General features: G+C 39.7%; 1 protein-coding gene across 1 annotated transcript; it reads right to left on the reverse strand.

Moving 5' to 3' along the window:
* Positions 1-3,044: 3,044 nt before the first annotated feature.
* LOC134805320 (stromal cell-derived factor 2) lies at positions 3,045-7,089 on the reverse strand. Its single transcript, XM_063778640.1, has 4 exons — positions 6,916-7,089; positions 6,576-6,771; positions 6,266-6,490; positions 3,045-4,900 (listed from the first exon to the last, which is right to left on the reverse strand). Exons 1-4 carry the CDS (start codon positions 6,989-6,991, stop codon positions 4,729-4,731), a joined length of 669 nt encoding a protein of 222 aa, XP_063634710.1. The 5' UTR covers positions 6,992-7,089; the 3' UTR covers positions 3,045-4,728.
* Positions 7,090-9,240: the final 2,151 nt, after the last annotated feature.

The raw sequence follows: 9,240 nt of genomic DNA on the forward strand, positions 1-9,240 counted from the left end.
TTTTGTATGTCCGGATGTTCTCCTCTACAGGTCGCAATTCTTAACCGAATCTCGTGAAATTTTGTGACTGGATTCTATGTCTAAATATTTTTTTTTTGTCCGTCCGGTTTTTTGAATTTTTTTTAAATGGCGGAGTCGTGATAGCTCGCGCCTAAACAAATAGTGGTATCGGTACCATACGAGTGTTTTCTTTTTGAGATATGTTTATAGATTAAATGGCCAAAAATTCAGAAAATTTATTTCGCTGGTTTCGGAGGTATTGAGATATTTAATTTTAACTAATTTTAATTTGAGAAGGAGTAGCTAAATTTCGTCAATCCGTCTATTTGGCTCAGTTTGTAAACGTTTGCTTTTTCTGTTTGCACAGAGGGTCTGGGTTCGATCCCCAGTAATTGTATGTTGGGATATTATAACTTTTTGTATTTTTTTACACATAAATTTCGTATTGTTTTTTTTTTAATTTACTATATTTAAAGCTCTTAGCACCATTTTATTTAAAGCTCTGCTCGCGAGGTCTACAGCTCACAGAGTTAGCTAGTTTATATAGAGAAGCCGTACCAAACAATGAAATTATCGCAATCCCAACCTGTACCGCGCGACCAAAACGTCGGAAGCGCCGTAAAATTTATGGCGCTTACGCGTTTAGTTCGCGAGATTCACGCTACGCTTCTATGTATGGTTGACAAAACAACAACAACTCATAGCTCAAAATACTGATTCTCTGTGCTGGCTATATACCTACTTAGTAATAATAGTTCAATGTATCTGGGTAACATAATTCCATGCGTGCGTATCTACGCAGGAAACCAGGCCATTATGCTTACATGCCATGTTGAACACACTTTCGCATTGGTTTCCGATATGTTCGTGGTCCCATCTCCATCAAGCGCCTGTTCATTTCATGGTTTAAAGTTTGCGTAATGTGGTTTACGAAATGTGTGTGCCTTTTTACGGTTCCGTACCCAAAGGGTAAAAACGGGGCCCTATTACTAAGACTCCGCTGTCTGTCTGTCTGTCACCAGGCTGTATCTTATGTTTTGAACCGTTATAGCTAGGCAGTTGAAATTTTCACAGATGAAGTATTGCTGTTGCCGCTATAACAAATACTAAAAACAGAATATAATGGGCTGCCATACAACGTGATTTTTTTTCAATTTTTTGCGTAATGGTACGGAACCATTCGTCCATGAGTGACTCGCACTTGGCCGGTATTTTTTCTGAAGCAGGGATAATATTCCAACTTGGATAATTCAAAATTTAAACACCCCCGACACCATTTATTAACTGCGCCACACTAGTGTGTTCAAACCTATCAAAGAAACACAGCTACCTTAACCGAAAATCTTAACCTGGCAAGCCGTTATGGAGATAATAGGTAATATTCATATGTATATGAACATCATGGAACCGAAACATCACAAGCAGCTTAAACAACAAGGCGCCGGGCAAAGACGGAATCACTTCAGAGCTTCTGAGAGCGGGTGGAACACCGGTACTTAAAGTCCTCCAGAAGCTCTTTAATTCCGTCTTGTCCGAGGGCATAACGCCTGAAACATGGAATAGAGGCGAGGTGGTGCTGTTCTTCAAAAAAGGTGATAACAACCTATTGAAGAACTACAGACCCATCACGCTTCTGAGCCATGTCTATAAGCTGTTTTCAAGGGTCATCACGAACCGTCTCGAACACAGACTTGATGACTTCCAGCCTCCCGAACAAGCCGGTTTCCGAAAAGGCTATAGTACCATAGACCACATCCATACGCTGCGGTAAGTTATACAGAAGACCGAAGAGTATAACTTGCCATTATGCTTAGCCTTTACACCTGTACCCTCTGTGTTAACAAATAAACATTTTTTCATTTTTTCATTTTTCATTTTTCATTTAGCGTTTGTGGACTATGAGAAAGCCTTCGATTCGGTGGAAACATGGGCGGTGCTTGAGTCTCTTCAGCGATGCCATATTGACTATCGGTACATCGAAGTGTTGAAGTGTTTGTATAGTAACGTCACCATGTCGGTCCGAGTACAGGAGCCGAGCACGAGGGCGATTCCATTGCGAAGAGGCGTAAGGCAGGGAGACGTTATCTCTCCGAAACTGTTTACTGCCGTAATGGAAGACGCCTTCAAGCTCCTGAAATGGGAAGGACTTGGCATCAACATCAACGGCGAATACATCACTCACCTTCGGTTTGCCGACGATATCGTAGTCATGGCAAAGTCGATGGAGGAACTCAGCATGATGCTCGATGACCTCAACCGAGTTTCACAACGGGTGGGCTTGAAAATGAACATGGACAAGACGAAACTTATGTCAAATGCCAATGTTGTGCCCATCCCAGTCTCTGTTGGGAACTCGGTACTCGAAGTTGTTGACTCGTACATCTACCTAGGACAAGTAGTCCAATTAGGCAATTAGGTAGGTCCAACTTCGAGAAAGAGGTCAACCGCCGAATCCAACTCGGTTGGGCAGCGTTCGGGAAATTACGTAATGTCTTTTCGTCCGACATACCTCAGTGCCTCAAGACGAAAGTCTTTAATCAATGTGTGTTACCAGTGATGACTTACGGCTCCGAAACGTGGTCTTTCACTATCGGCCTCATCTCAAAACTCAAAAGTCGCTCAACGAGCTATGGAGAGGGCTATGCTCGGAGTTTCTCTACGTGATCGAATCAGAAATGAGGAGATCCGTAGACGAACTAAAGTCACCGACATAGCCCACCGGATTAGCAAGCTGAAGTGGCAATGGGCAGGCCACATTGCACGCAGAGAAGATGGCCGATGGGGTCGAAAAGTGCTCGAGTGGAGACCACGGACTAGCAAGCGCAGCGTAGGACGTCCACCCACAAGATGGACAGACGATCTTGTTAAGGTCGCCGGAAGACGCTGGATGCGGGTCGCTTCCAACCGGCACGTATGGAGGTCCAAGGGGGAGGCCTATGTTCAGCAGTGGACGTCTTATGGCTGAGATGATGATGATGATATGAACATCAGGCGCATACAAAACAGCGTCTTCAGTCCGTCGGGGGTTAAAATGAAAGCAAAAATTTCACTACGTACCTATATCGTTTATTTAATTTTTATTACAATTCCATCACTGAAACTGGATTAAGTTTCGTAGCAAAACGTCTTTATAAAATTGAAAATCAAAACTGCATACAATTAATGGTCTAAGAATTAACCACAACTTAGAAATAAGTATCACATAAACCTTATGTTACCGATTATTTTGGAATGAGCTTGAAATTTAAAAGAAACAGGAACTCTATTCTTGTGACAGGCATTTCATCCAGGTTAAAAACTATCCAGGACCGAATTCTTGAGTAGTATCCTTTGTATTAATATGCTTTCCTACAAGATCTCTTTACATAAATACGTCAGTTAAAACTCCTTTCCAGGCGGTGTATTCCCATTTATCCCCGCTAGATGCATTCATATAAATCATTCCCATCTATCCCATGAAGGGAATACACCGATTTAGCAGGTGCGTATACTGTGCACCTCATAACATGTTGGTACAGTACAGAGTAGGGATGTTGCGGATGCAGATTTTTTGACATCCGCGGATGCGGATGCGGATATTTAAAGTCTCACATCCGCGGATGCGGATGTCAAGATTTAGTACTTAAAAAACGTCAAATATTACATTTTTAGCATTTTCTATTTAAAAAAACGAAACGTTTAGTATTTGAGCAAGAATATAGGTGCGTTTTATTTAATAAACAGTAACTTGGCCGACTTTTCGGGATCTAGACGATTTCGTTACATATAATGACGCAATTACCTAGCACTTACGCCGCCGACTTGGTCGACATCCGCATCATGCGGATGCTCCGCATCGATTTTATGCGGATGCGGATGTTGAAAATCATGCGGATGTTCCGCGGATGCGGATGCGAATATCCGCAACATCCCTAGTACAGAGTAGACTACTAAAGCATACAGTGCACAAACAACAATAATATTATTTGAATTACAGTGAGTGATAGGTATAAACTTATCCGCTGCACTGCCATTGTCTGAGGACCTGTTTAACCTGGTTGAAACGAATGAAGGTTACATTTATATTAATTATAACTAATGCACGACTGGAACTATCTCTGTAGTACTGGGTAAAGATCACGTCATATATCTGATTTAATAGACAAATGATGTACTTAGGTATTGCTGTGTTACATGGACAAATTGTTGAGCTTCTTAACATGTTTGACGTTGAATATAATACATGCCTTGACCTCTGAAAGTTTAAAAATGTTTATTTTGTGAAGGATAGTTAGTTCCAAAGAATACAGTATTGTTTGTCAAGTAAAATAGCACTGAACCGACTGATAGTTGTAGCAGAAATCTCTGCATAGTTATAGCTATTTAACCTTTTGAACGCCACAGACAGCAATTGACGTCAACGCAAAATCGTGACAACGACGCCAAAGACGGCATTTGACGTCGATCGTTTTTTGATGAAAATCTACTGAAAAACACCCCACTTTTAGTTTGGCATTATTTATTCACAAAACTAAATTTTACCCCCATGGCGTCAGTGGCACGGCAAATAGATGCACCTTGGCGTTCAAAAGGTTAAGGTAAGCAATTGTAATTCGCTTAGCTTTTGTTTTCAGTTTTGGAGGAGGTAGTGTAGTATAAACTTATGAATGATTTATAAATTAGGAGAGTGTAACACAATATTCACATTTAGTCAATCTGACAAAAACGTAAATAAGATTGGGCTTGACATTATAATTCTGTGTGGATTGCATGCTGCATGGGTAGTGGGTCACTAGGATGAACAAACAAGCCCTCTTTAGCCTGCCAGTCAGTATAAGCCCCGTACTGTGAAGTGACACCCACTATCTCACCCTGTCCACTGATAGGCCGACCAAATGTGCGTCCTGAACCAGCCAAAAACCTGGAACAAATAATTAATGGCACTATTCAATACTTTACATTGGCCATTGATAGTTTCTTTAAATGCATATTAACTTTAAAGAAAGGATAACTCTTTTTTACTGAAAAATTAATTTGCCTAGAGTCTGTGCGGAAAGAGAAGAGTTGTGAAATGTATCAGATCCAATACATTCTACAACTTTTCTTTTTTCACACAGACTCCATACAGTATAATTTCAGTAATCCAGCACTAATGCTGACACAAGAGAGCCGGATTACTGGAAGTTAGGGCATATCTGCATATTATTGATGTGTTGTTTAGTATGTTGTATAAATACATTTGACTAAAATACTAAATTCAAAGAAAGTTCTACCCTTATCTGGAACTTAGCCATTAATAAAGAGATAGAAGGGCGAAAATGTAAGCATCTTCGAGCAACACCGGCTTCCGACACATCGGAAGGGAGGGGCCCAAGCGATATCTCACCGTACAAATCTTTCTGCCTTTTTTCGCGGGGGGAAAGGTGCACACAGTCGCACTTCTCACACACTTACATACAAAATCCAATCTGTAATGACGACACAAATACATAGAAAATGACACACGTCAAAGACAAATCTTGCAAACCTCGATCTCTTTTTGTGTACGGACGAGTGACAAGTGTCACAACACGCACACTAACACATATTCGTTGAAGTATGTTATTGTATTCTGAGAGATGAGAAGTCGGATTTGTCGCTCGACCGATCCGCAATTTGTACTGAGCGAGCAAAATCGATAAATCCAACAATTACATGAGACTAAAATATAATAATTGTGTTTGAATGTAATTAAACGTATGATATGTAAAAAAAAATATTACATGTGAAATTAAACACTTTCTTTTTTTTAATTTGATGTCCTCTTATAACAAAAAACCGAGCAAACAGGCATTTTTGTGCAGCAGTGTTCACGCGCGCGTCTGGACTCGGTCTAGTGAAAAATCCAAGTGCAACTAGTTTTATTACCCGCGCTAGATTAGATTGACGCGATAATCTTGTACCTCGGCAGAGGGGAAATAGTGCGAATGCCGCCTCCCTTCCGTGTTGCTCGAAGGTAAGCATAGTAAATTAGGATATAGAATGATCATTTGTAACTTAATATTAGTGCCAGATTACTAGGTATACCGGACCCGCAAAGTACTGGATTATCGAGATTTCACTGTAGTATGATTAATGGACCACAAATGCACCAATAAAATGTCAACTTTAGCATTCCGATTTAAGGTTCAAATTAGATTGCAGTTTAGGCAAATGTGACTTGTCTTCAAATGAATCATCAGAGCTGGAATTTTTGGTAGTGGTAGATTAGGGCAACCCGTTAATAATAAAATAACAAGTCACTTACGCAGCAGTGTCAACATGTCTCAACTTAATTGGGGTGTCTCTTCTCCAGTAGTCATTGTTGCAGACCACAGTCCAGTGATCGCCGCTGTCTCCTTCACCACCATCATCGCCGTAGCAAGACACCTCTTGGTTGCCAGACAATGGAGATGAGAAATAGTGTGAGTGGAGATTCTTCTTACTGGATACATGATGGAGACGGATGTTGGAGTTGCACTTAACAGGCTCTCTGCAAAATGGTATAACAGGCATTTATATTGGATTAACAACGAATGAAAAAAAAATGGAAAAGACTTGTTTATCATTTTTATTACCCTCTTTTACATGTCTCGCCCATGGGAGCGCGAACCAGCCAGTGACTGTTGTAGTCGTCCGCAGCGTCGACAGCGGTGACGGATTGCTGGCCGGAACCCGAGCCGTACTTCACATCATGCGAATGCAGCCTCAGACGCAAATCCACATTCATTATTTTTAGTATGGTGCCGCACGTAACAAACTCTGCTTTAGAACCTGTATTAGAAACATTACACAAAAGTTTATTGTAGGTGTAAACCGCTTTTCGAACTAATATCCTCCCATACGATAAGGCCACGTAATTCCCAGTTCGACCAGCGGCACTGATAATCATAATATCAACTTTAATATTTAACGTACCTTCTGTTACTTGGATTATGAGAAGAATCCACAATATTGATAACGCTAATACGTTTGTAATCTTGTACAGAATCATTATGTATTTGTATCTACGTTCAGTTATTAAGGATCTTAAAATGAATTAGCAGAAATTCACGAGTCACAACCGATTTGTGGATTTGGTGTACCGTGCTGCCCGTGCTGCCGTGCCGTCGGCTGGTTTTTTTTTTATATGGAACAATGACATGACATCCATGTCACTGTCACTGCCCATGTTGCCAGCAAATCGAAAGACTCCACGCAATGCGAATTCGCTGATCTGTGAAATCGACTCCACACTTGCGTTCGCGACTTTGCACCTAGATTCGTGCACGAGTGTGAAGGGGGCTTAAAGGCCAGTCCAGACGGAACTATCTAATTTCGTTCAATCTGATTTATCTGATTAAATCAGATGGACGCAATAATGAAATTATAGAATAGAATAGAATCAGTGGGGAGACACTTCTGACTTCGGGCAAACTCGGCTCCGTTCAAGTCAGCATCAGGCTGACGCAACTAGGAACAAAAATAGGTTTTGTATGGACTTTAGTGACCTAGCCATAGCCAAAAAAACAAAATAAAACGTCAGTGCTATTTATCTGTCATGTCAACTGTCAGCCACATTGCTTTGTTGCTTGTCATGGCGGTTCGTAGGTTTTACTTACGTATTTCTTGCAATTTCTTTTTTAAAAGCCTTCGTTATTTTTCAAAACAGTCAAACGGTATAAGAACATACAGTGAGTCAATAGATTTTGTTTAAATGCCACCGAAAACTAAGTTGTTTCAGTGCGAAATATGTGGCAATTGATACGCTCGCGAAAATCGCAAAAAAGGAAGTTTGTGGCGAAATTTCCATTAGATGAAGACCGGTAAGTATTGCTTTAGATACTTTTAGCCTTATTTTGGTGTAGCAGCCTATAACCACATCGAAAATTAGATATTTCATATCCACTTTCATTGTGAACTAGGGATGTACTACAAGTATCGATAAGAAGTATCGATGTCGACTGCAGCCTATTTTTTTAACAATGTAAATAGTAAATAAAATAAAATGAGTGATTTTCCTGGTAACTTGCATACAACAGGACTATAATTATTTCTCCGAATATTTTTAGAGGAAAATTATCTATCATCTGTGCATTAATGGAATGGACATTATATTATAACATATTTTTGGAATCTAGTAATAGGGGATATTACTGTACTGCATTGTTCTGCCGCCAGAGTGCAGCACTACCGACTCTAGTAAATTCATAGACTAACTTATATATACTCTGCCTTAAACTGTTTTTTGACAAGTTTTCACAGACAATAAATTATGCCATTGATGCATCAAGGCGGTTTGTTAACCAGGGCCTACCGGTAAACGTGAAAATCGAAATTTGGTTATCTATCTCTGTATCGCTCGAATATGCAAGAGTCATGGAGAGGTTAGATAACGAAATTTCGATTTTCTTGTTTCGCGGTAGACCCCCAGATTGTGACTGATAGTGGTAGTGGCGCTACGCAGAGTTTTGCGTAATATTCCCTATTATTTAAGATTTTAACCTAAAAGATAAGAAAATATATGTGTGTCTGTTTTAATTATTAAATGTTTTCAGATGCAGGCAGTGGGTCAAATAAGTTGTAAAGGAAGACGTAATTTTATTATTCAAGAATATAATACATAGAAAAAAAACATTTAATCAGGTGAACACACATTTTCCTCTGTTACCTGTGGACCGTCGAACCTTCGGGATGTATTTTAAATTAATTATATTAAATTATTAAAAAAAAATCATTTTACATATTTTTATTTTAACAAATAAATATCGTGTTCACATTTAAGTCCAACCATGTATTAGTCCACTCAAAGAACACTATATATAACATACGATTTAAATATGGACTCGATTCTAACCTGATTTCGAGTACGAAATTTGTTAACAGGGGCCCATGTTTCAACCCTCCCCAATTTATCGATATCGATAAAATATGCAAGCGTGTAGCATACTACACTATTGAAGTCTGATATGTTGGTACTATTGTTGTTTGACAGTTCTTTGTCGTACATGTTGGTAATGATTGGATAACCAAACATACACACAGACTGATCAAGTCGCTAGTATGGAAGTCCCGTCTCTTAAAACGTAGGGATTATATTCTCTTTGGTCAGCATTACTCCGAGCAATTATTCGGGTTGGCACCACTTGACGTCCTTTTGCGTGCACCACCACAGATAAGATAGACTTGAATTTTGACATTCTGTATACAGAATTACAGATATTACTATTGTTTTATTGTTGAACGAACTTGTACAATACGTGC

Source organism: Cydia splendana, chromosome Z, assembly GCF_910591565.1.
Source record: "Cydia splendana chromosome Z, ilCydSple1.2, whole genome shotgun sequence".
Lineage (NCBI taxonomy): Eukaryota > Metazoa > Arthropoda > Insecta > Lepidoptera > Tortricidae > Cydia > Cydia splendana.